The 24,465-nt window shown below is 54.5% G+C and overlaps 2 protein-coding genes and 1 long non-coding RNA gene across 5 annotated transcripts; 2 read left to right on the top strand and 1 right to left on the bottom strand.

Annotated features, from left to right (window-relative positions):
• Positions 1–603: 603 nt before the first annotated feature.
• Positions 604–8,364, bottom strand: LOC122904199. Its single transcript, XR_006384163.1, has 4 exons — positions 8,253–8,364; positions 4,980–5,083; positions 3,719–3,861; positions 604–1,265 (listed from the first exon to the last, which is right to left on the bottom strand). It is a non-coding gene; the product is annotated as an uncharacterized LOC122904199 (long non-coding RNA).
• Positions 8,365–8,486: 122 nt separating this feature from the next.
• Positions 8,487–10,824, top strand: RPL8 (ribosomal protein L8). The gene is made up of 6 exons (XM_044244689.1): positions 8,487–8,566; positions 8,793–8,936; positions 9,020–9,161; positions 9,253–9,471; positions 10,292–10,407; positions 10,627–10,824. Exons 2-6 carry the CDS (start codon positions 8,799–8,801, stop codon positions 10,783–10,785), a joined length of 774 nt encoding a protein of 257 aa, XP_044100624.1. The 5' UTR covers positions 8,487–8,566; positions 8,793–8,798; the 3' UTR covers positions 10,786–10,824.
• A 1,327-nt stretch (positions 10,825–12,151) lies between these two features.
• Positions 12,152–20,536, top strand: ZNF34 (zinc finger protein 34). 3 transcript variants are annotated; one of them, XM_044244688.1, is made up of 6 exons: positions 12,152–12,924; positions 14,922–14,961; positions 16,382–16,455; positions 16,691–16,817; positions 17,240–17,359; positions 19,112–20,536. In XM_044244688.1, exons 3-6 carry the CDS (start codon positions 16,423–16,425, stop codon positions 20,473–20,475), a joined length of 1,644 nt encoding a protein of 547 aa, XP_044100623.1. In that variant the 5' UTR covers positions 12,152–12,924; positions 14,922–14,961; positions 16,382–16,422; the 3' UTR covers positions 20,476–20,536. The 3 variants fall into 3 exon arrangements, with proteins under 3 accessions (XP_044100623.1, XP_044100621.1, XP_044100622.1); XM_044244686.1 differs by lacking the exon at positions 12,152–12,924 and adding an exon at positions 14,180–14,219; XM_044244687.1 differs by lacking the exon at positions 12,152–12,924 and adding an exon at positions 14,182–14,219 and having other exon boundaries at positions 14,886–14,961.
• The last annotated feature ends 3,929 nt before the right edge of the window (positions 20,537–24,465 follow it).

The raw sequence follows: 24,465 nt of genomic DNA, 5'->3' as shown, positions 1-24,465 counted from the left end.
GGGTGCTCCGGAGAGACCATCTCCCTTCTCGCGCGTGCGGTCGGCTCGTGTCAAAGCTCTGAAGGGTGTTTGCTATGTCGAGGAATGACTCTTTGGATCTAGGCCTGCTGGGCTGGAAAGCTGCTGAGAAGAACCAATAGATCCAAGGGCCATGCAGAGAAGCAGAATTTTCCTGATCCCCTGACCATGGAAATGCTGCCTGAGCAGGTCAGGAGCTGGAAGTCAGTGCCAAGAGGGCCTGAAGAGGCGGGGGGCAGGGCCTCGGGGTGACAGGGCCTGTGCTCAGCGGCCCCTGGGCTCTCCCTCTGCACCGGGACCTCCTGATCGAGGCTCCACCTCCTCCCTCTCGCCTCTGACTCCTTTTCTCCTACTCAGACCCAAGTCCGTCGAAGGCAGAGCCTGTGATGTTTCCACTTCTTTCTCCTGTGCTCAACTAGAATCCCATGTTCAATAGAAACTTGTTTAAAAAACTGAGCCTTCAGCTCAGGTCATGGTCATAGGGTCCTGGGATGGAGCCCCCATCATCTGCTCACCGGGGAGTCTGCCCCCCTCCCCCTCCTACTTGGGATCTCTGTCTGTCAAATAAATAAATAAAATCTTTAAAGAAAATTTTGAACTGACTAAACTCTGAGTCAGCAATCTTACTTTTCCCCAAAGGAACATGAAAGTTGAAAAGCAGGATTTCGAGAAAGGAAATGGATTTCTTTCACGGGAGTTCAAGCTTAATTGGGATGGACCTCAAATATGGAAAATATGGCTGAAGTAGGACTCAGAGATACACAGCATTCACTTTACCAGATGTTACTGATACTTTTGGATTCTTTTGCAAGAGGAAAGCTGCTTCTTGTTAGTGTCGATCTGAACACTGCAAGTTCAAAAAAAAGTCAGGCCTCCTACCCATGAGGATGGTTACTGTCGGAGCGACAGGAAGCAAGTATTGACAAGGATGCGGAGAAAGGCAGCCCTCGTGCCCCGTGGCGACTGTGCCGCTGGTGCAGCCGGCGTGGAGGTTTGGCAGAAATTAAACACAACTACTCTGTGGCCCAGCAATTCCACCCCTGGGCATATGTACAACGGGACCAGAAGCAGGATCTCGAAGACATGTCTGTGTGCCCGTGTTCATAGTGTATTACTTGTAACAGCTGAAAGGTGGGAGCAACCCAAGTGTCCACGATGGTGAGTGGGTCGTCGCGACGCATTCCTTCCGTACGAGATCCCTCCGTCTCCTAACAAGGAATCTGTCACGTGCGGCAGTGTCGATGAACCTGGAGGACATTAAACTCTGAAATAAGCCAGTCACAAAGGGACAGACACTGTTGAGGTCTCTCGGAGGAGGCACCCGGAGTAGTCAAACTTACGGGGACAGAAAGTAGAATGGTAGTTGCCAGGATCTGGGAGAAGGGGAGACAGGGAGTTACTGTTCAGTGGGGACAGAGTTCCCAGGTTGGACGGTCGTGATGACTGCACAATATGAATGACCTGATGCCACCAAACTGTGCATGTAGGAATGGTGAAGATGGTCAATTATTACATTATGCGTATTTTACCACAGTAAAAAAAAAAAAAGAAGGAAATTGGAGACGGGTGCCTGGGTGGCTCAGTGGGTTAAGCCTTCAGCTCAGGTCATGATCTCAGGGTCCTGGGATCCAGCCCCGCATCAGGCTCTCTGCTCGGAGAGAGACTCTGAGCATTGACTTCCAGCCTTGCCACATCACCCACACTCCACATTTCTCCTGGCGTCTCTGCCAGGCCCCTCCTTGAAAGCTGACCTCCGGGCATGGGCACCACCCACTGAGCACCTGTGCAAACACACCCCACTTCCAGCAACCCTTCTGCCTGGCACGCCCACTCCCGGGAGCCAGGTCTCTCTGTGTCCATTCTGCTCCCCTCGCTGTCCCCTCACACCATCTGGAGCCAGTCCTTAGTGATGCCCTCGGCTCCACGCAACCTTTCCCATCCTCCTCACTCAGTTGGGCCCTTCCGGTCATGTGCTGCCCACTTTCCCTGGCTGTGGGGACTCCTGTCCTGTAGCTGTCCCTCCTTCCCTTGAAGTCTTACCTGGACATACAACCCACACAGAGATACGAGCCAGCCTCCTCTGCAGCCGGAAGTAACCCTTGCACTTAGCAGTGTCCCCTTCCCCTCTATCTGGGATGTCCCGGGGGCGAGCCTGGCTCAGCCAGGAGGACACGTCCCCTAGGTGTGGCTCTGGGTTGGCACAGACTGAGCAGTTACGGTTGCTTGTGAACCAGGGGGCAGACGGGCAGATTCTTTCATGTGACCACAGAGCGTGAGATGCCAACAAAGACGAAGCTGTGAAGGAAGCACGGTGCTGGTGCCAGAGACACTTCTGTGCCTGTCCGCTGGGCTGGTATCCAGATGCCAATGCGCTCCGGGACTTGAGTTTGCCCGTCCCCCGAAAACAGGACGGCCCTGGAGGGCAGCTTCATCAAGCAGGTCAGGACGAGGTCCGAGGTCCGTAGAATTCCAGCCAGCATCTCCGCCCAGCGTTGGGGAGGCGAGCTGAGCTCTGCCGTCGGTCAGAGGTCTTGGCACCGCCAGAACATGACAGTGGAGGGCTGGACTTGAGAGGTAAGTGGGAAACAGGCAGCACCCAGTGACCTCCTCCAGAGACCCTGGCGTAGGCTGTGTCACAGGCTACCCTCTCCACATCTCGTGAGGCAGGTATTACAGGAAGCAAGTATCGACAAGGATCCCGTTTTATAGGTTAGGAAACTGAGGCAGCTAAGCAACTTGCTCAAGGTCAAATGCCTAAGAAGTGGTGAAGCAGAGGTCTGGTCCCAAATATCTTGGTTTACAAACAAATGACTAACAGCTTTGCTTCCACTGACTTTTACAAAGTGCGACGGACACAGGGGCTTCTGTCAATCAATCTCCCTCTGGAAAGCTTCAGGGAAACGTGGTGCCTAATCTGGGCCTTGAGGGCTGAGCAGGGCGGTGACAAAGGTGACAAAGTGCACACAGGCAAGCACGTAACCCAGGTCCTAGGCCAGGACAGCCCCTGCGGGGAGGAACACCTCACCTAGGGCAGGGCTAGGAATGCCTGGGGACACATGGTGATGGTCAGGACCAAACCCTGCACAGGGAGCCATCAGGAGGGTGGGGGTTCCCCAGGAGGAGACACTGTGGGACGTTCCTCGTGTCAGTTCAAGGGGTCTTTGAGTCTGCCATGCCCCTTGGGCCCCAGGGAGCAGGTGATGGCATGAGGGAGGGGGCTGTGCAGCCTCAGTGTGGTGACCAGGAGGCAGGGGGCCTTGTGCCCGGGGCAGCTCATTCATGTTGCTTTGCCTGCCTCCAGCTTGGGCTGCTCCCCAGGTTCCACCCACCCTAGATTCCTGCACAGACTTTAGGGTCTCCCTGTGCCCATCCCCAGGCTGCCCCCTCCTGGCCCACAGAGAGCTCTGGGTCACTGATAAGCGGCTATCTCCGGGCCTCAGGGCAGAGGGGCAGCTTCCAAGTGGCCAGCCCCAAGGTGACCAGGGTGGCACGGCTCAGGGAGGCTGTGGTGCATCATCAGGGGCTGTGAGCCCTGCAGGCTGGCTGCGTGTTGGGTCGCTGCCTGGGCCCTACCTGCAGAGGTTGAATTCGCATAGGGAGTGCAGCCTGGACATCGCATCGAGAATTTTAAAGGGTTCCTGGGTGACCCTAACATGCAGTGAAGTTTGAGAACCGCTGGTCACAGGAAACATAAAATCACCTGGCCGCTTCTGATGCTTCCTCAGCTGCAGGGTGAGACGCCCCACGTCCTGGCTGAGGGTGCTGGGGCCACTAAGGGCCGGCAGCCTGGCGTCCTCCCTCCCAGCACTCGGTCCTTACGGTCGACGGCTCGCAGTCTCTCGGCTGTTAGGGTAGGGACGGCTGTTAGGTAGGAGTTAGGGTAGGGACGGCTGTGAACCCTCCAGGGCAGGGGCCTGGTTGCCTGGCACAAGGCAGCTCTGCAGACTTCCTGCTTGGGCTGCATCCACAGGTGGATCCCATGGGAACCAGAGGAATTGGGGATCCAGAGTGGAGGGTTTTATATGAAGACCCTGAAGATCCTTCCTGGGGCCAGGCTAGTCCTGGCTGGGCTTTAGGGTGCCGTCCTCAGCATCCAGTGGGCTCGGGGCCCTCTGGAGGATGGGCTGTGCTGAGGTCAAGGCTGGGGTAGGGGCATGGGGGAGGGGGCAGCTCTGCCCACAGCCCTCACCCTGTAGCACCCTGCAACACAATGTAAAGGGGTGGGGGACTGCTTTGGACCCTGGGGGACAGTGCTCTCCTGCTGCCAGAGATTTTGGTTCCCCAAACCCGTGGGAAGTCACTGTAGGATAGTGCCGTCTGCGGGGGCAGGAGCCCCATCAAATGCGAACCGTGAGGCCCGCAGCCACCTGGGGCCCGACAGATTCTGGTACTGGGCCTGAGAGGGGGCCGTCCTGGGATGGGGTCTTTGCCTGCTGGAAGGGCAGCTCCCCACAGCCCAGAGGGAGCTGATCACTCGCACCGGGGTTGGGGGGGAGTGGGAGGCAGACAAAGGTACCGGGAGGGGCTGGGCTGGTGGCTTGACTTTGATTACAGACGTGGAAACCGTTCAAAGGGCACGTCCGTGACTCAGTTGGTTGAGCATCTGACGCCTGATTTCAGCTCAGGTCTTGATCTCAGCCTGGGTGGTCAGATCGAGCCCCAGGTTGGGCTCCGTGCAGGGCATGGAGCTTACTTTTTTTTAAAAAGTATTTTATTTATTTATTTGAGAGAGAGACAGTGAGAGAGAGCATGAGCGAGGAGAAGGTCAGAGAGAGAAGCAGACTCCCCATGGAGCTGGGAGCCCGATGCGGGACTCGATCCCGGGACTCCAGGATCATGACCTGAGCTGAAGGCCGTCGTCCAACCAACTGAGCCACCCAGGCACCCATGGAGCTTACTTTTAAAAAAAATTCAAGAAGAGACAAATTATGTGTAGAAACTGTCAACCATGCACTTCCCACCTGATTCCAGACAGCTCATCGGTTTTGGCCGGTGTGTCATTAAATGCGCCGTCTAATTTGCGGTTTGCTGCCTACGCACTCCCATGTCACACCGCTCTCTGGTTCTAGAAGAGGGAGGAGAAAAGCCACCAGTCTCCACGTGGCCAAACTTCGATTCCCCGAAGTCTGTAAGAGTGAGCCCACGGTCACGCCTCGGAGCACCTGTGCTTAGAAATATCTTTCGGGGCGCCTGCCCGGCTCAGTGGGTGAAGCCGCTGCCTTCGGCTCGGGTCATGGTCCGCGGTGGTGGGGAGCCCCCGCTCCGGCTCAGCCTGCAGGCCGCTGGACCACCGCCCCGCCGGTCCCTCCTGCCGCGGACACCGGGTGAACCGCAGGCTCGCCAGCTTCCTGCCTCGGCGCCTGCCCCAGGCGGGCTTTCTGCCAGGTTGGTTGTTGCTTCGAGAGGGGGAGGGAGAGGGTCTCCGGCAGACTCCCCGCCCAGCGCGGAGCCTGACGCGGGGCTCGATCTCATGACCCCGAGATCCTGACCGGAGCCAACCTCGAGAGTCCGACCCTCAACCGGCAGAGCCCCCCGGGCGCCCCGGGTTCTCCGACGTTTACCAACTGCGCGGGGAGCCCGTCTGGCCTCGGCGCCGGCCCGGGCACAGTCTGGGCCACGGACTTCGGGGCTCGGGACGAGGGCGCACCGCCGGCCACAAGCCCGGCCCCTGCACGGCCTGTCCCCGCTGTGCAGCCGGGAGTGCTCGCTCGGCGCGCAGCTCCTGCGAACGGCCCCCCCGGGCTGTGTCTTCCGGTGCAGCGTCAGGCTGGACTCCGGCCGGCCCCGCACCGAGCGGCTTCTCGCCCGCGGGAGCAGTACTTCTTCCCTGGTCCTGGCTGTGACAGCCCTTGCAACTCTTGGGCTGGCATTGCGGACCATTTCACCGCAGACTGTGGCCCACAGCTAGAAAAGAATTCTTGAGATGTCTTTGGTGCAAAAAGTTTTTTTTTTTTTAAACATATAATGTATTATCTGCTTCAGGGGTCTGTTATCATTAGCCTTGCACAATTCACAGCAGTCACCATAGCACATTCCTCCCAGTGTCCATAACCCAGCCACCCTCTCCCTTCCCTCCCACCCCCCAGCAAAAAGGTGGCTTTATTAAGGCATGGGGACAGGACCCATGGGCAGAAAGAGCTGTGCTGGGGCCATGAGGCATGGCCCATTGTATACTATCAAACTGGGAGTGGGTCAGGGATGGCGTCAGGCTCTAAGGAATTTTGGGACCAAGGTTTCCAGGACCCTGAGGGGACTAGCTGTTGTTGGGAAAAAGTCCTTTATTGCCGTCTAGTAAAACCTTACTCATGAGACCCTTCAGATGCGTACTGGTGGGTCATGTGCTTGGGAGGGGTGATTGCCAACATGTATCTTGTGGGGTGGAGATAAAGGAAGTTTCCAAAGGCATTTAAAAAATATTTTATTTATTTATTTGAGAGAAAGCCAAAGAGAGAGCACAAGCAGGGAGAGCAGCAGAGGGAGGGAGCAGCCCGACATGGGGCTCAATCCCAGGACCCCAAGATCATGACCTGAGCTGAAGGCAGACAACTGACTGAGCCACCCAGGTGCCCCTAAAGACATTTTTATATGTTAGAGTAGACTTACGGGATCCTAGGGGTCGGGCTGGGATTGCCTTTTGTGTTTAGCAAGGTATGAGCACCGAGGTGGCTGAGCTCCTGGAGGAAGGCCACTCTGCCCGTTTTAAGGACTTGTCAATGGGCTGTAGATAATAAGGAAATGTAGTAATTTTTCTTCAGCCTTGTTTCCCACGTCACTGACCATCCATCAGCGGGAAGACTGAACACATCTGCAGCGGGCCTGCTTCGCCACCTTCTGGCTGCATCCAGCTCCGGGAGAGGGAGAATAGGGGGCCCTGCCCTACCATATCCCATCCCAGAAACTCACGGGACCCTCTCAGGGACCTGAGAGCCTGAACGTCCAAGTACTGTCCCCACCTCCAATCCACCGTCTCTCTGCCTTTCTGATCCTCTGAGCCTATCCTGGGATGACCTCAAAACCCCTCATTCTGCCCCAAAGAGGCGCAGGTACCCCTCGGGCGACCCCTGATCCCCCCTGCCTGCCAACCCACCTGATGCCTCACCTGGGGCTTCCGCAGTCCCCTCTGCTTCCCTGTAGCTCAGGAATGCCACTCCTGAAGTCCGCCCACAGGGCTTCCTTCCTCCCCTCTTCTGACCGTCCCACGGCGTCACTCTCGCCGCCATCCCTCCGAAGCCTACCGGGCCACACCGGTGCTAGCAAACACCCTAACTCAGAGTCCTGAGTGCAAGCCTCTGTCCACAGGGACCTCTGCCTTTACTCCCTGCCGCCCCCCTCGCTGGCGCTCCCCCTACTGGCCTCACCCGCACGCCCACAGCCCTGGTCAAGAAGTTCTACCCCGACGGGCTGGAGGGCAATTCTCAGACGGGGGTCCACCCTCTCCTGAAGGCCCCCCCACTCCTCTGGGCCTCCAGGAAGCCCTCACTCACAGCTTACGGCCAGCTCCCGGCCCTGGCCGACCTGCTCTTTACCTCCAGCTCACACCCCCCCCCCCCCCGGCCCTGCCCCTGCTGTTCCCTTTCTCAGCTCCAACCCCACCCGCTCCTCCCCAGTCTCCGTGCTCCCTCACCCCAGGGCCATCCATCCAGGCTCCCTTTGCTGTCCCCTTTCTTCTCCCCCTCCCAACCCCCGTTTTGCTCCATTTCCTGGGCTCGCTTCCCTCCTCGACCAGCCTGGGAGGGGCCCGCTACCCCGGCCGCGATTCCCGCACCTCTGCGGTCGCCCAGTGTCTCCGTCAAGCACTTCGAGGTCCCACGCCCCGCCCCAGGTCCGCACGCGAGCGCCCGGGTGCCCGTCTCTCTCCCCAACACGCACATCCAGGTACGGCCGCTCCGACCTCTCCGAACACCCAGCAGTGCGCAAAGCCCCCGCGTGCCCGGAGCGGCCGCACTGTCGGGCATTTGCTTTCTGCCGTCCGGACCCCGCTTTTCTGTGACCCACCACCAGCCCCCAAACGGCCCCTCCGTTTCCTTAAAGGAGGCCCTCACCCTACGAGGAAGCGCCTCCTCGCAGGAAGGGGCGCTCGCCCTACAGGACCTTGCAGGGAGTCTCCAGCCAGGGAAAGGGGTCGTCACCAGGCCAGGAGTGGAGCCCTAACCCCACGCCCGGAGCGAGGCGCCCTGTAAAGTCCCTCAACCTCTGCGGGCCTCCTGGGCTGCTCAGGGGCGACGCTCACCCACCGGGAGACGCCTGTGAGCTTCCGACTCCCCTCCGGCCTCCCCCGGGGCCGCCCACACGACGGCCACGCGACTGGAGAGTGGACCCCCGGCCGGAGCGCCGCCACACAGTGGGCCAAGGAGGCTCCGCGGGCCCCGGTCCTCCCAACGCGCCTGCGCAGAGGCCCCTGAGGCCTGAGGGGGCCGCGGGAGGAGTAAGTCCCGGCGTGCACCGCGCTCACGCCGCGCCGGAAGGTCAAGCGCCTCTCGGCCCCGCCCCGGAAGATAAGGCGGCTCTCGGCTGCCGGGTCTTCTTTTCCGGCCGCGCTCGGCAGCAGGTAGGACGTGCGTGTGGCCTGGCGGCCCTCGCGGCATCCGTCGCCATCCGTCGCCCTGACGCCCGCTAGGGACCCCGCCGGGACTCCCGAAAGAGCTGGGGCGCACGGCCACGGATGGGGGCGCGGAGGGTGGGACCTGGAGGGAGGATGCTGGGGGCGGGGACCCTGAAGCCGGGGCGGCGGGGGTTCCCGGGCCGCTTGGGCGCTAACCGTGAGCCGCCTCCAGACCGCCATGGGCCGTGTCATCCGTGGGCAGCGAAAGGGCGCCGGCTCGGTGTTCCGCGCGCACGTGAAGCACCGCAAGGGCGCCGCGCGTCTGCGCGCCGTGGACTTCGCCGAGCGCCACGGCTACATCAAGGGCATCGTGAAGGTACGGGCAGCCCCTCTCCGCGGGCGGGTGGGGACGCGGGGAGCCTCGCGGGGACCCGCCGCTCACGCGCGCTCGGCCCGCAGGACATCATCCACGACCCGGGCCGCGGCGCACCCCTCGCCAAGGTGGTCTTCCGGGATCCGTACCGGTTTAAGAAGCGGACGGAGCTGTTCATCGCCGCCGAGGGCATCCACACGGGCCAGTTCGTGTACTGCGGCAAGAAGGGTGGGCTTCGCGTCGGCGCGGGGGGCGGCGGGGGGCGGCGGGGGCGGCTGCGCCGGCCGCGGGCTGACCCCGAGCGGCCGGCTTCTTGCAGCCCAGCTCAACATCGGCAACGTGCTCCCGGTGGGCACCATGCCCGAGGGCACCATCGTGTGCTGTCTGGAGGAGAAGCCCGGGGACCGGGGCAAGCTGGCCCGAGCCTCGGGGAACTATGCCACCGTCATCTCCCACAACCCGGAGACCAAGAAGACCCGCGTGAAGCTGCCCTCGGGCTCGAAGAAGGTCATTTCTTCAGCCAACAGAGCTGTGGTCGGTGAGTGGCGGCGGCCTCGGGGTGCTCGTTCGTGTTGCTCTTGCAGCCGCGCCTTTGAAGTGTGGCAGACCAGGAACAGCTTCTCGGGAAGGTTTTATTTTTTATACAGATTCGTTGCAGGGGCGCTTGGGTGGCCAGTTCCGCCTTTGACTTAGGGGGTGATCCCAGGGTCCTGGCATCAAGCCCAGGGTCAAGCTCCCTGCTTAGCGGGAGCTCAGCTTCTCCCTCTGTACCCCGCCCCGCCCCCGCGCGCTCTCTAGGTGGTCTTGCAGGTTGGTTTGAGAAAGCGCAGGTGTGAGTTGGGTAGAGGGAGAGGATGTCCAGGCTGGCCCCCTGCTGGAGCCTACAACCCTGAGATCACCAGGGCCAAGAGCTGGATCCTCAGCCAGCGGAGCCGCCAGGTCGCCCCGCCCCCTCCCCCAAGCGTTCTTGAGCAGATGTTTACAAAACAAGCGGCTCGGGTCGAGTCACGTGGCGACTGAGTCCGCCTTCCTCTTGCCGCTTAGAAGTTAGAGTGATGTGTTTGCGGAGATGGGGTGCAGTAGGGGTTCTTCCTGGAGAGCCATAGGTGGAGGTAGCCGTTGCCGATGGTGTGTGCAAGGGCCTGACTAGGCTGCCCAGCAGACTCGGAACTTGGGGTCGTCTGCTAGGCTGCTTGGAGGTAATTGGGAAGAGGTGAGGAGATTCTGGGAGCCGCGTGATGGTGTGTGAGTCCAGTGAGAGCACGAGCCGTCGGGGGATGGGGATGCTCTGCCCGATAGGGTCCTCAAGTTAGGGAAGGTATGGTGCACGTTCCTGAGGTGCCTGATCTTCCCAACAGGTGTGGTGGCCGGAGGTGGCCGCATTGACAAGCCCATTCTGAAGGCTGGCCGTGCCTACCACAAGTACAAGGCAAAGAGGAATTGCTGGCCACGTGTGCGGGGTGTGGCCATGAATGTGAGTAGTCCAGAAATGGGTGGTTGAGGCAGGGATTGGGGACTGGGAGGCTAGACGGACACGTCCTTCCTTGGAGCATCTCCCTTCTGCGACAGAGGGTCTGCAGTGTGAGGCTTTGGGTTGTGGTTTGTTGGCACAGGTCACTTGATCCTGCTTTTAACCAGGTCCTGAGGTAGGTGGGTCCACAGCCCTGTACTAATGCCACCTTTCTCTTTGCAGCCTGTGGAGCATCCTTTTGGAGGTGGCAACCACCAGCACATTGGCAAACCCTCCACTATCCGCAGAGATGCCCCTGCTGGCCGCAAAGTGGGTCTTATTGCTGCCCGCCGGACTGGGCGTCTCCGGGGAACCAAGACTGTGCAGGAGAAGGAGAACTAGGGTTGAGGGGCTCAATAAAGTGTGTCCTTCTGCCATTAACTTGTGCTTGTCCATGGTTTCGGAGGGGAAGAGTCCTCGACAGGAGAACTGCCATGGAGTTTAAAGTTTCGCCAAGAGAAGGATGTAGTTGAATGAAGCCGCCAATAGTGAAAGTTTGGAGAGAAGAGGTAGGGGTGCTGGGTATCTTCACACCCCGATTCCTGGAAAACACCGACACACACCCCACCGTTGCAGGGAACAGGATCTCACGCAAATCTGCGTGAACTTGAGCACTTGGGGCATCTCTCTGGGTGAGGGTGTGGATGCTTAGGGAGGAGAGTGGTGCTCCTGAAGCCGTGGGTTGGAGGACGGGAGAGCTGTCTTGCGGTGGGAGGACCGGAATAGTCCAACTAGTTTCTCAACAAACGGACTTCCTGTTTTTGTCCCTGGACCTTGTCCCAAACTTGGGCAGGCTCATCAAAACTGGCAGAACCAGGGCAGATCTGTTGAGCCAGTGAGGCATAGAGATGGTAGTGGGGGTTCATTAGTGACAATGAACATTAGGGACAAGGTTGGGGGACAGAGTAGGAAGCTGGCTGAGGTAGAATGCCCCTTGTACAGACCGCAGGTGGGAAGGTGGTGGAGCCGGTGTTCCTGGAGACCGCCTTATTGAGGCGGCCTTTCTGTGGCTGCTACAGGGCTCCTTGTCTCCAGCATGAACCTTGCCCCCAACTCTTGCCTTTTTGGTCTCCACTTGACCACCCACTATAGCCTAAGTGGTGAAGAAAAGCAGGAGGGCATCATTTCCCTGTGAAGGAAAGAGGGCTGGGCTCCGTTTCCTGGACTGTAAGAGCGCATGCTGTTTCACCCTCCTGGACACCGTGGTCTGGGACCTTGTCCAAGAGGTGGCCATCAGGGAGGGGTTGCTCTAGTAGCTGGCACCCAAGGAAGCCTCCCCTCCCCCCGTGGGCCTGGGTTCAGTGTGCTAAAACCTGTCCCCGGTAAGCCCGGTGTCCGTCTCCTGGTGGTGGCATGGCTTCTCTCCCCAGCTCCAAAGGAAAGGGCCTGGTTGGGTGTTGGCTGTAGGGCCTTCAGCCTCTCCCTAAAGCGAGGTCCTCCAATCCCCAAGCTGCGCGCCCCCGCCTGGGTTCTGGAGTTCCGGGCTTCTGGTTCCAGACTGCTACCTGGCGGCCGCGCGCCCGACTTGGGGCACCGCCTGTCGGTTCCCCCGGGAGGTTAGCTACTGAGAGTCGCTTTCCTAGAGCGGCCCGAGGGGGGTCTCCGGCTAGGACGCGGGGTGAGGGCGTCACTTCCGGTCGGTAGCGGTCGGCGCGGCGGGTGGGGCTAGTGCGGCCGGGCCGGGCGGCGGCTCGTCTGCGGCGCTGAGGTGAGTGTGGCCGGGCGAGGGCGGTGGTGACCGCGAGCGCTCCCGGGCGCGCGCCGCCGGCCGTTCCCTGTAACCCCAGAGCTGCCCCGGCCCCCGCCCCGCGGCCGACAGCATCTCCCGCCCCGGCGTCCCCCGGCGGGCCCTGTCCCCACTCTCGGAGCCCCCTCGAAGTGCCCCGTTCCCCCCTCGGGGTTTCCCGATGGGCCGCAAGCCCCGACCCGTGCGGTCCCCCAGCCCGGCGCCTGCCGTCCGCCGCCCTGGCCCGCCTTGTTCCTTGCCGGGCCCCCGCCCGGCCCGAGGCTCCTCCTCCGCGGTCTGAGGGCTCGGGGGAACCCTGGGGCCTCTTCCCAGGTCGTCCCGAGGGGCTCTTGTGGGGCCCTCCTGGCCCGCCGACTCGAGGCCCCTTCCCGTCCCGGCCCCTCCCCGCCGCGCCGACGGTCACCAGCTCGCCAGACTCGGCGCAGCCCGCAGCGTGGGCCGGGCCTTGGCCTCGCCTCTGGTGCAGGCTGTTGCCCCCGCGCCGCCCGGTTCCCGCGGCCCCTGCGGGGAGCGCTCAGTGCCCGGCGCCGCCTGTGTCCGTCGTGGCCCGCGCCGCGCGCCTCCCGTGCTTCCTCTCGCTTCAGCGGCTCCGAAGCGCCAGTCCCACGGCGCCGGCCTCCGCCTTTTCGCTTCTGACGCTCCGCGGCCAGACTCCGTTCCTCTTCCCTGGAGGCCTTGATCCGCGTCTGACACCGAAGACTTGAAATAAATGCGCCTGTTTCTGTGCCTCGAAGGTGCGTTAAACACGCGCGCACACACCGACTTTTAAAAGAAAACTTTAGGGGCGCCTGGGGGGCTCCGTGGGTTAAAGCCTCTGCCTTAGGCTCGGGTCATGATCCCAGGGTCCTGGGATCGAGTCCCAAATCCGGCCGCCTGCTCTGTGGGGAGCCTGCTTCCCCCTCTACCGCCCTGCGGTCTCTCGTTGTCTCTCTGTGCCTCGCAAATAAATCTTTAAGAAAACCAAAACGGAATAAAGACGTGTGTTGGTGAGAAGCAATCTCTGTGGCCAGTGTCTGGCTGGGATCACAAGGTCGGAGTGGCAGGATGTACCAGCGGAGCCAGCCCCCCCCCCCGTCTTTTTTTGTAATGTAGGTTCATGGGAAAGTGGGCAGATGGAGACTCCTATATTCTACTGACTGGACCAGCCAGGCATCCCTCCTCACCCCCACCCCACCCCCGCCTTTTTTTCCTAAAGAAAGCTGTTGAAGTGGAATTGCTCTAGATGCAGGGTCCCCAGTCCCATTTGGTTCCCTAAACAACCCTCACTTTTTAAAGACTTTATTTATTTATTCATTTGACAGAGAATGACAGCCAGAGTGAACACAAGCAGGGGGGTGGGAGAGGGAGAAGCAGGTTCCCCGCTGAGCAGAGAGCCCAACTCAGGGCTCGATCCCAGGACCCTGAGATCACGACCTGAGCCAAAGGCAGAAGCTTAACCCACTGAGCCACCCAGGTGCCCTTTTCAGATTTTTAAAAAAGAATTTATTTATTAGAGGGGCGCCTGGGTGGTTCACTCATGAATCGTCTGCCTTCGGCTCGGGTCATGATCCTGGGGTCCTGGGATTGAGCCCTGCCTCCTTCTCCCTCCACCACTCTCCCTGCTTGTGTTCCCTCTTGCTGTATCTTTGTCAGATAAATAAATCTTTAAAAAAAAATTAAAGATTTTTATTTGAGAGAGCACGAGCGGGGCTGGGGCAGAGGGAAAAGCAACCTCCCCTCACTGAGCAGGGATCCCAGTGCGGGCCTCGATCCTAGGACCCCAGGATCATGACCTGAGCTGAAGGCAGACGGTTAACTGACTGAGCCACCCAGGCTCCCCCTTTCCAGATGTTTATTGGACTCTTTGATTTTTAAAAAAATTTTTTGAAGATTTTATTTACTTCTCAGGGAGCACAAGCAGGGGGAGTGGAAGGCAGAGTGAGAAGAAGCCTCCCCACTGAGCAAGGAGCCTGATGCGGGGCCTCGATCCTAGGACCCCAGGATCATGACCTGAGCTGAAGGCAGACGGTTAACTGACTGAGTCGCGCAGGTGTTCCTTTGATTTCATTATCTGTGATTTCCCAAGTTGTCATGTGTTCATTTTTTAAAATAAATGGTCTTTTTTTGGTAGGTCTTTTTTTATGTATTAAGTATGTTTGCAAATATCTTTGATTCTACAGCTTGTTTTTTTAATGTGTCTTGTACAGAAATTTTTTGTAAAACAAGTGTTCCTTGATGTACTGTATTTTGCATGTTATTTTCTTACAATAGCCGTACATTTTGTTTTAAACATTTAGGTGTTCAGTGTTTTTAAAATATATTTTTGTGTGCCATAGAAGGCAGCCGTTGAATTTTACTTTCCTGTGGGAAATCAGTTGTGTGATACCATTTTGGTTAGCACGCCCTTATGTGTCTGCCACGTGCACCGATCTGTTCCTCATTTTCTTTACTGTGCTCAAACCTCACTTTTATTACCGTAGTCTTATGGGAAGTCCTGGTTTGTGGTAGGACATGCGTCTGCCTAACTTTAGTTCTCTTCTGGCCTGGCCTTAGTCAATCTTGGATCATTATTATGATATTGAGTCATTTTGGTCAGATTTCATGTTTATGTCCTGTTGCAATTTTGGTTGTACAGAATTAATAGATTTACTTGGGGAGAACTGACATTTTTATGACATTGAGTCCTTTCTATGCCCACTCTCTATTGCTCTTTTAGACGTTCTTCAATAAAGTTCTACTGTTTTGCCCCCAGGGTCTTGGACTGCACTCTGACAACTGTTGCTGCTTGTGTGGTATGTAGAATTATGTCCCCTTTTTGTTCTTAATAGTATTTCTTTTTCCATTTCTTTTCTGCCTCCCTCCATTGGACTTGCCAGATATTTGTGTGTCTTATTAGCAGTGTTGAGATTATGTTTTGTTTCTTTAAATCAAGTATTCTTTATTTTCTTCCATCTTTTCTTGAATTACTTTTATTAGTCTGTGTCTAATTTCTTTATTTTTTAAAAGATTTTATTTATTTGAGAGAAAGCACATATGTGCAGGGAGAAGGGCAGAGGGAGAGGGAGAAGCAGACTCCCCGCTGAGCAGGGAGCCCAATGTGGGGCTCAAACCCAGGACTCTGGGATCGTGACCTGACCGGAAGGCAGATGCTTACCTCACTGAGCCCCCCAAGGCCCCTGAGGTGGTCCTTTTTAATCATATATTTCCAGCATAACAACAGGGGTCAGAGAATGTTTTGCCAAGTGGTATCAATCTTTGGAATTGTTGCCTGGTGTGTGGTGTTTTTAGTAGTTTTGAGATCTGTCTTGGACTCTCTGCTTCAAGCAACTATTCTGTACTCGTTCCACTGGTGTCTGAGGGGCGCACTGGGATCCGTCATTCCAGGGGGGCTTTGCCGGTTGCTCTCTGCTCCTCCCATGAGCATCGGCTTTCCGTGTCCCGAGTGTCTTGGTGGACACACACTTGTCTGCAGTGACAGCTTCTGGGTGGGTTTCCCTTTTACGAATATGTGTTACTCACTTTCTTTTAAGATTTTATGTATTTATTTGACAGAGAGAGATCACAAGTAGGCAGAGAGGCAGGCAGAGAGAGAGGGGGAAGCAGGCTCCCCGCTGAGCAGAGAGCCCGATGTGGGGCTCGATCCCAGGACCCTGAGATCACGACCTGAGCCGAAGGCAGAGGCTTTAACCCACTGAGCCCCCCAGACGCTTGTCTTATATTCAGCCTTTCTGTGTTACTTTGTTTTAGGTTATGCAGGTGCATTTTGTGTGTCTCTGTTAGAGAGTCTTGTGCTTCTAGTAGGTGAGTTTAATTCTTTTATTTCTAACCATTATTCAGCCACTGAACTTGTTTCTACTGATGTATTTTTTACCGTCTATACTTTGATTTTGTTCTGTACCTTCTGTTGATTTTTTTTTTAACTTCTTTTTGTCCTCAACACTTAACAAGTTGACTTTATTCTTGCATATAAAGTGCATGGGTACTGCCATTTTCCTCCTGAATGAGACTGCTTGGTGTGTCAGAAAGGTTGAGGGGAGCAGATGACCTGAGGAGTCAACCCTGCAGGTGTCCCTGTGGTAGGGGAGGGTCGGGTAGGGCAGCCCCAGGCAGGGAGCTGGCGACCAGCTGTACGTTGATGGGGATGAGTGTGGCCTGAAGCTGCCCACAGGAGGGGCAGGCTGGGCCACCGTGTGTTCCTCTCTCTTCCTTCAGCACCAGTGTGACTCACACTGGGAAGCCCAGGGTTCCAGGTGATGGCGGCTTTGCACCTGTCTGCCCTGCCCCAGGTGAGCATCCGGTTTCCCTGAAATCTCCCCAGAGGGCTTCCCTGACTGCTCTGTCTTCGCGGACACTGTCAGGCATGTTGGGGTCGAGTATGGAGCAGAGGATGGGTGACCCTGGGACTCAGGTCACTCCCCTGGCCTGTACCGGGGGGTCATGCCTGGAGTCACCCCTGTGCTGCTGTTCCTGCCATGCTTCTGCCGTTCCAGCCTGGGCCTGCAGCAGCCCCTGTCATTCCAGGCCGAGGTGACCTTTGAGGACGTGGCCGTGCTGTTCTCCCGGGAGGAGTGGGGTCGTCTGGGCCCTGCTCAGAGGGGCCTCTATAGGGACGTGATGCTGGAGACCTACAGGAACCTGGTCTCCCTGGGTAAGTCCCCTCACTAGGCTGCTGGTCAGGGAACAGCCCTGGGCACCGATGATTCAGGAGGGGCTGCGCTGGGGACGTCATCCTCTGGCCCTAGGCAGACCTGGTTTGTGCAGATGAGAGGCCAAGTGGGGCTGGGTCAGTGCTTCTCTCCTCTGAGCTCCCAGATAAGCCTTGCCTCCCTGCCCCAGGCCCAAGATAGAGGGACTGCATATCTCCCGGTGGAGAGCGTCCCCGGGCTCTTGTTCCCGGTGCTTAGATCTCAGACCTCGTCTTCATGACCGTCCCCAGCCCTCCAAGAGTGTCCAGACTTCCCGTCACCCCACTTTGCCTGTGCCTCTCCTTGCCGCCCCAGTTGTAGATGAGACACGCTCAGGACAGCCCTGCATCCTCAGCACCCACTCTAGGCCCCGTTTTCTTCCCAGGAGCTGGACCTGCAGGTCCCAAGCCTGGGGTGATCACACAGTTGGAACGAGGGGATGAGCCGTGGGTCCTGGATGCACAGGGCGCCGAGGGGGAAGAGCGACTGAGAGTCAGTGCCTCAGGTGCGTGAGGGGGGCCGCTTCCCCAGCAGTGGCTGAACAAGCATTTGTTGGGATCCAGCGTATGTGCTGAGGGACTTAGGTATTTAGAACGAGGTGCATCAGGGCAGCGTGGCAACCCTGGGAAGGGCGTGTGCTGAAGTCCAGGTCCCCTCTGTCAGCTTGGGTGCCTCAGTGTGGAGATTCTTGAGTTGAGTCTTCTGGGAAGGTGAGAGGGGGCCTTGCTGGCTAGGGGAGAAGAGGGACCCCGTGGAGCCCTGCCCTTCAGAGCTCATGCCCTGTGAGGAGGGTCACATGGGACCGCAGTGATGCAGACCGTTACTTCATTCTCCTTTTCTAAATTATCCACTTGGCAATTATAAACTGTTGCAAGGAAGAAAGACTGTCTCCTCACGCACACGCCGGTGTGTTCTGTGGTGTGCCCGCTGCCCCCTCCCTGGTGCTGTCCGTTCCACACCCGTAGACGAAGGTCCCTTCTTGACAGGAGTGCAGCGATCCCGTGGGTACCGCTGTCCCCTCCTTTCTCACTCAGTGAGTGTCCGTGTTTATACACGAGTCTCAGTTGCTCCTTTGGCGGGAAGTGCCCGTGGGAAGGGTGCTCTCTGGTGTCATTGCTGTGGACAACTCTGATAAGCTTTATTTTGCACATCTTGATGATGTCCTAGGAAGCAGCCACTGGCTAAAGAACTCTTAATTTCTCCTTTGTAAATTTGTTTAATCAAATATCTATTCTTAGAGAATCAGGATAAATCCTGTTTATAACTCGGTGAATTTTTGTAAAAACCATCTTCCAAATCAAAATGCAGAACACTTCTATTTGCCCGGGAGCCCACTGGACCTCCCTCTGTCATTTCCCATTGCTCCTCACAGGGTCCTTCTCTCTGACATCGGGAGGCCACTCTGCCCCTTAGCTCAGTGTCTGGTCTCATTTGGGGCATCTGAAGTTGTGAGGGCGCCCATGTCGTACGGAGTATGTTCTGTTTCATCGCTGTACAATCTTCTGTCATATGGATGTACCACAGTTATTTTCCATTCTTGTTAGTACTTGGTTGTCCCCATTTTGGGATAGTTGTACATGTTCTTTCTCACAGAGAATGCACTTCTGGTGGTACCTTCCACCAGATGGTGGGGTTGATGTGTGGCTGTCTGGTCAGGAAGTAAGAAATGGAGGCTTGAGGGTGTCAGGAAGCATTCTCTGTGGCATCTTGAGTTTAAGGGGCTGGTGATTAACTGGGTTGCCTCTCAGGCCTCTGACAAAAGCCCAAAGAATGGGTCCAGCCTGCTAGGGAGACTGAGGGTCTTGGTGTGTCCCTTGTCCGTGGTTGGCACAACGTTGGTCCTCTCCTGTTCTGAGGAAACAGCTGGTTTTCCTTCCATGGACTCTGGGTGGATTAGCTGTTGTTAGTGGCTTCAGGCTCACTTCCTTGTCTGTCCCATGCCCTCCATGACTTTCAGGGCCGCTCTGGTCTCTGTGTGGTGCAAAGCTGCCATCTTCTGTCCTTTTCTGCTGAGGACCAGTGTCCTGCAGTCCCACTGAAGCAGAAGGCAGATAGACTTGGTCAGCTCTGGACCGCTGCAAGGTTGCAGCCGTGGGCAGAGTCTGTAAGCCTCTGAGATACAGGCTGTCGTCTCTGCCAGGTGTTGGGACTTTGGAGGTGACGGAATTGGTACTGTACAGGTAGTCTGCAGCATCTTCATTTTTTCCCTTGTCAAGTCCGAACAGGTGGTCCTAAGATGTTTCGTTCATTGTTCCAGGTCATGGGACCAGGACTGAATACAAAGAGTTGTCTTCAGGGGAGATGCTTGATGGGGAAGAGTTGGATCAGCTCCGGAGGGCTGTTCTCCAAGGACCTGATCCTGGAGAGACCCACGCATGTGTCTGGGAGCCAGAGGAGAGCCTGGGCAAGCTTGTAGAGCAGAGAGGCCTGAGGCCAGTCACACTGGCCAACGAGGAGAACATGCAGGAGTCTGGGGGAAGCCTCAGGTTTTGGTCAAGCCCTTTCCCTGATCAGAGACCTCACAAATGCGATATATGTGAGCAAAGTTTTGAACAGAGATCATACCTCAATAACCATAAACGTGTACACAGGTCAAAAAAGACAAATATAGTCCGTGATTCTGGGGAATTCTTCAGTGCAAATTTAGTTGTTAGAGACGATCAGAAAATTCCTCTTGGGAAAAAACTGCATTATTGTGGTTACTGTGGGAAAGCCTTCAGGTACAGTGCTAACCTTGTCAAACACCAGCGGCTTCACAGTGAAGAGAAGCCCTACAAGTGTGACGAGTGTGGGAAAGCTTTCAGTCAGAGCTGCGAGTTCATCAGTCACCGAAGGATGCACTCTGGGGAGATCCCCTACCGATGCGCTGAGTGTGGGAAGACATTCAACCAGAGGCCCAACCTCATGAAACATCAGAGGATTCACACCGGGGAGAAGCCCTATAAGTGTGGTGATTGTGGGAAACACTTCAGCGCCTATTCTTCCCTTATTTATCACCAGAGAATCCACACTGGAGAGAAACCCTATAAGTGTGACGACTGTGGGAAAGCCTTCAGTGACGGCTCGATCCTTATCCGACATCGTCGGACCCACACTGGGGAGAAGCCGTTTGAATGTAAAGAATGTGGCAAAGGTTTCACTCAAAGCTCTAACCTTATCCAGCATCAAAGAATTCACACTGGGGAGAAACCCTATAAATGCAATGAATGTGAGAAAGCCTTCATCCAAAAAACCAAACTTGTGGAGCATCAGAGAAGCCACACCGGCGAGAAGCCCTACGAATGTAATGACTGTGGCAAAGTGTTCAGCCAGAGCACACACCTCATCCAGCACCAGAGGATCCACACCGGGGAGAAGCCGTACAAGTGCAGTGAGTGTGGGAAGGCCTTCCACAACAGTTCCAGACTCATCCACCACCAAAGGTCGCACCACGGAGAGAAGCCGTACAAGTGCAGCGACTGCAAGAAGGCCTTCAGCCAGGGCACGTACCTCGTCCAGCACCGGAGGATCCACACGGGCGAGAAGCCGTACAAGTGCGGCAAGTGTGGGAAGGCCTTCCGGCACAGCTCCAACATGTGCCAGCACCAGAGGATCCACCTCCGCGAGGACCTGGCGCGCTGACCGCGGACCACGGCCCGGGGGTTCCGCCAGCGCCGCCCCCGCGCGTCCCGCCCCTTCACGCAGTGTCCGCGGTGTTGCTGCGGACGAGGGACGTTTCTCGTTAAAAACAAACACACGGTTTTCTGAAACCAAAAGCAGTGCATGTTCGTTTTGGAGAACTGAGAGAGGCAAGGAAAACGCCGCTCGCCCGCAGGCAGGGAGAGGCTCCGCGCTGGTGACCGGGTCCGGGCCGCCTCTCGCACACGGTTGAGCGCACACAGGCGCCCCCTGCGCTGCTTCCCCAGCCCTGGAGAACTCGCACTGGGAAGAATTCTACCCATTCGCATCTTTTTACCTATTGTAAGTTTAAAAGATGAACAGTCATACTTTCCTGTGTCTTTTTAGAATACAGTTGACAATTGCCATTTTTATTGTAAAATATATACAACATAAAATTTACTGTTTAACCATTTTTAGGTATGTAGTTCAGTGGCATTAAATATCGTCACAGTGTGTATGACCATCAGCACTGGCTTACTTGCAGCAGAAGGTCTGCCCGTTAAACAGGATCTGTCCTTGTGCGCTTTTTCTCACAGCTGCTGACAATCTCTGTTCTGTTTTCTGTCTATGAATTTGTCTATTTCTCTTAAGTGGAGTAACACATTACCTCCCCTTTATAGCTTCTGTAACTTTGCATAATGTCCTTGAGGTTCATCCATCTGGTAGCCTGTATCAGAATGTCGATCTTTTTTATGGCCGAAAAAAAATGACCTTGTTTGTAGACACCATGTTTTTTTGTTTTGTTTGTCCACTCATCTGTTGATGGACACTTGGGTGTTTCTGCCTTTTGCCTGTCGTACTTACTACTGCTGTGAGCGGGGGTACAGGTATCTTTTTGGATCCTTTTTGGGGTCCAGGGAGAGAGTGCATGAGCAGTGCTTGGGGAGCTGGGGCCGAGGAAGAGGAGAGAGAATCTTAAGCAGGCTCCGCATCCCGCACAGAGCCTGATGTGGGGCTCAGTCTCACGACCCCAAGATCATGATCTGAGCTGAATTCAAGAGTTGCTTAACCAGCTGAGCCAGCTAGGCGCCCCTTGGATCCTTTCAGTACTTCGGGGTCTAATTCTGGGAGTGAAATTGCTGGGTCAGGGTAGCTCTACATTTAACTTTTTGAGGAATGGGCAGACTTTTCCACAGTAGCTCTACAATTTTACATTCCCACCAGTGATGAATAGAGAGTTCTAATTTCCCTACATTCTTACTAAGACTTGTTATTTTCCATTTTTAAAAAAATATCTATTCTAATGCGTGTAAAGTGGTATATCATGGTGGTTTTGGTTTGCATTTTCCCTGATAGCTAATGATGTTGAGCATCTTTTCAGGCATTTATAGACATGTGTATATCTTCTTCGGAGAAATGTCTGTCCAGTTCCTTTGTCCATTTTTGAATTGGGTTCTTTTTTTTTTTTTTTTAAGTGTTGAGGTGTAGAAGTTCTTTGTATATTTTGCATAGTAATCCCTTAGCAGATATATGATTTTTGGATATTTACTCTCATTCTGTGAATTCTGTCTACTCTGGTTTATGTCCTTTAATGCACAAAAATTTTTCATTTTTATGAAGTTGAGTTTATTTTTTCTTTTGTTGCCTGTGCTTTGGGCATCACAACCAAGAAATCGTTGCTAAATCTAAGGTTAGGAAGATTTGTCCCTATGTTTTTTCCTGAGTTTTATAGCTTTAGGTCTTAGGTTTTGGTCGTCGATCCATTTTAAGCTAATTTTTGTGTATTGTTATGAGGGCCCAACTTCTTTTGCAACCAATTTTCCCTACAACATTTTTTGAAAAGACTGTTTTCTCCATTGAATAGTATAGGCACGCCTCGGAGATCCTATGTGTTCAGTTCCAGATCACTCTAGTAAAGCAGATACCTCAGTAAAGCAAGTCATTAATTTCTGGATTCTGTGTTCATAAAGAAGTTATATTTACAATACAGTGTATTAAGTGTGCAGTAGCATTATGTCTAAGAAAACTGTACAAACCTTAATGTAAACACTTCATTTTTTTGAAGATTTTATTTATTTGAGAGAGAGAAAGTGCATAAGCAGGGGGAGGGGCGGAGGGAGAAGCAGGGTCCCCGCTGAGCAGGGAGCCTGAAGTGGGGCTTGAACCCTGGGATCATGACCTGAGCCAAAGGCAGCTGATTAACCAACTGAGCCACCCTCGCACCCCCTAAACGTTTTATAAAAATGCTACCCATCGTCTAAGCTTTCAACAACTCAAAATCACTAATCACACAGACATACAGCAACTATAATAATGAAAAAGTTTGAAATATTGAAAGAATTACCAAAATGTGACAGACACAAAGTGAGTAAGTGCTGTTGGGAAAATAGTGCCAATAGACTTTCTCAACATAGGGTCACCACACTCTTCAGTTTGTAAGAGACACAGTCAAGCAAAGCACAATAAAAGGAGGTATGCCTGTATCGGCCCAGGCTGCCAAAAAAATACAGACTGGGTGACTTAAGAAACAAATAGAACAAATCTGTCTCTCATAGTTCTGGAAACCAAGTCCAAGATCAAGGGTTAGGCTGATTCAGCCTTAGTGAGGGTTCTCTTCTTAGCGGAAATACAGTTGCCTTCTCCCTGAGTCCTCACCTGGTAGAGAAGATCTCAGACATCTTTTCCTTGCACAGGGCACCAGCCCCATCAAGTGAGCCCCGCCTCTATGATCTCACGGAACCTTTATCACCTGTTAACAGTCCCTGTCTCCAAATACAGGCACAACGGGTTAGACTTTCAACATAATGAATGGTGGGGTGTGTGTGGGTGGGGAACAGTTCATAAATGGTCTTTGCACCTTTTTCTAAAATCACTTGACCATATATATATATATATAGGGGTTTTCTTTCTGGGTTCTTTTCTGTTCATCTACATGCCTATCCTTATGCCAGTGCCATGCTGTCGTTTACTGTAGTTTTGTAGGAAGTGCAGGAATCAGGGAGGGAGTCCTTCAACTTTGTTCTTTTTCAAGATTATTTTGGCTATTTGGGTTCCCTGTCTGGGATTCCATATGAATTTTACGATCGTATTTTTCTGTTTCTGCAAAATCACAGCTTTTATTAGAGAGATTGCATTGGATCTGTAGATCAGTTAGGGGGGGTGGTGTCATATTAACCCTGTCAAGTCTTCCGAAAGAATGGGATGTATTTTCATTTGTTTACATGTTTTTTGTTTGTTTTTTAATAGTGATCATTTCTGGTTTTCAGTGTACTAGTTCTTTGCCTCTTTGATTAAATTTATTCCTAAGTATTGTATTTATTGTAATGCTATTGAGAATGGAATTGTTTTCTTAATCTCTTTTTTTGGATGATTTTTTATTTTAATTTTTAAAAAGATTTTATTTGTTTATTTTAAAGATTTTATTTATTTGACAGAGGGAAATGGTGAGATAGGGAACACAAGCAGGGGGAGCAGGAAAGGGAGAAGCAGGCTCCCTGCTCTGCGATCAATGGGGGGCTCAGTCCCAGGACGCTGGGGTCATGACCCAAGCGAAAGGCAGACGTTTAACCCACTGAGCTACCCAGTGCCCCTGGATTGTTCATTATCAATGTGTAGAAATGCAACTAACTTTTATGTCTTGATTTTGTATATTGCTAGTTTGCTGAATTAGTTTGTTTCTAAGATTTTGGTTTTTGTTTTGTTTTTGGTGTGTGCAGTCTTCAGGGTCTCCTAGTAGAATATCATGTCATCTGTGAACAGAGATAGTTTACTTCTTTTCCAACTTGGGTGCCTTGTACTTATTTTCTTTGCCTAATTGCTCTGGCTAGAATTTCGAGTACTTTGTTGGATAGACGTACCAAAAATGAGCATCCTTTACTTTTTCCTGATCTTAAAGCCTTCAGTCTTTACCATTATCTATTACATTAGGTTTTTCTATATAATTTTCATTATGCTGAGGAAATTTCCCTTTATTTCTGGTTTACTGAGTGCTTTTATCAAGAAACTGAAGTT

The sequence above is a fragment of the Neovison vison genome, chromosome 4, assembly GCF_020171115.1.
Source record: "Neovison vison isolate M4711 chromosome 4, ASM_NN_V1, whole genome shotgun sequence".
Taxonomy (NCBI): Eukaryota; Metazoa; Chordata; class Mammalia; order Carnivora; family Mustelidae; genus Neogale; species Neogale vison.
The sequence above is the reverse complement of the archived record's forward strand: the minus strand, read 5'-3'. Positions and strand labels throughout refer to the sequence as shown.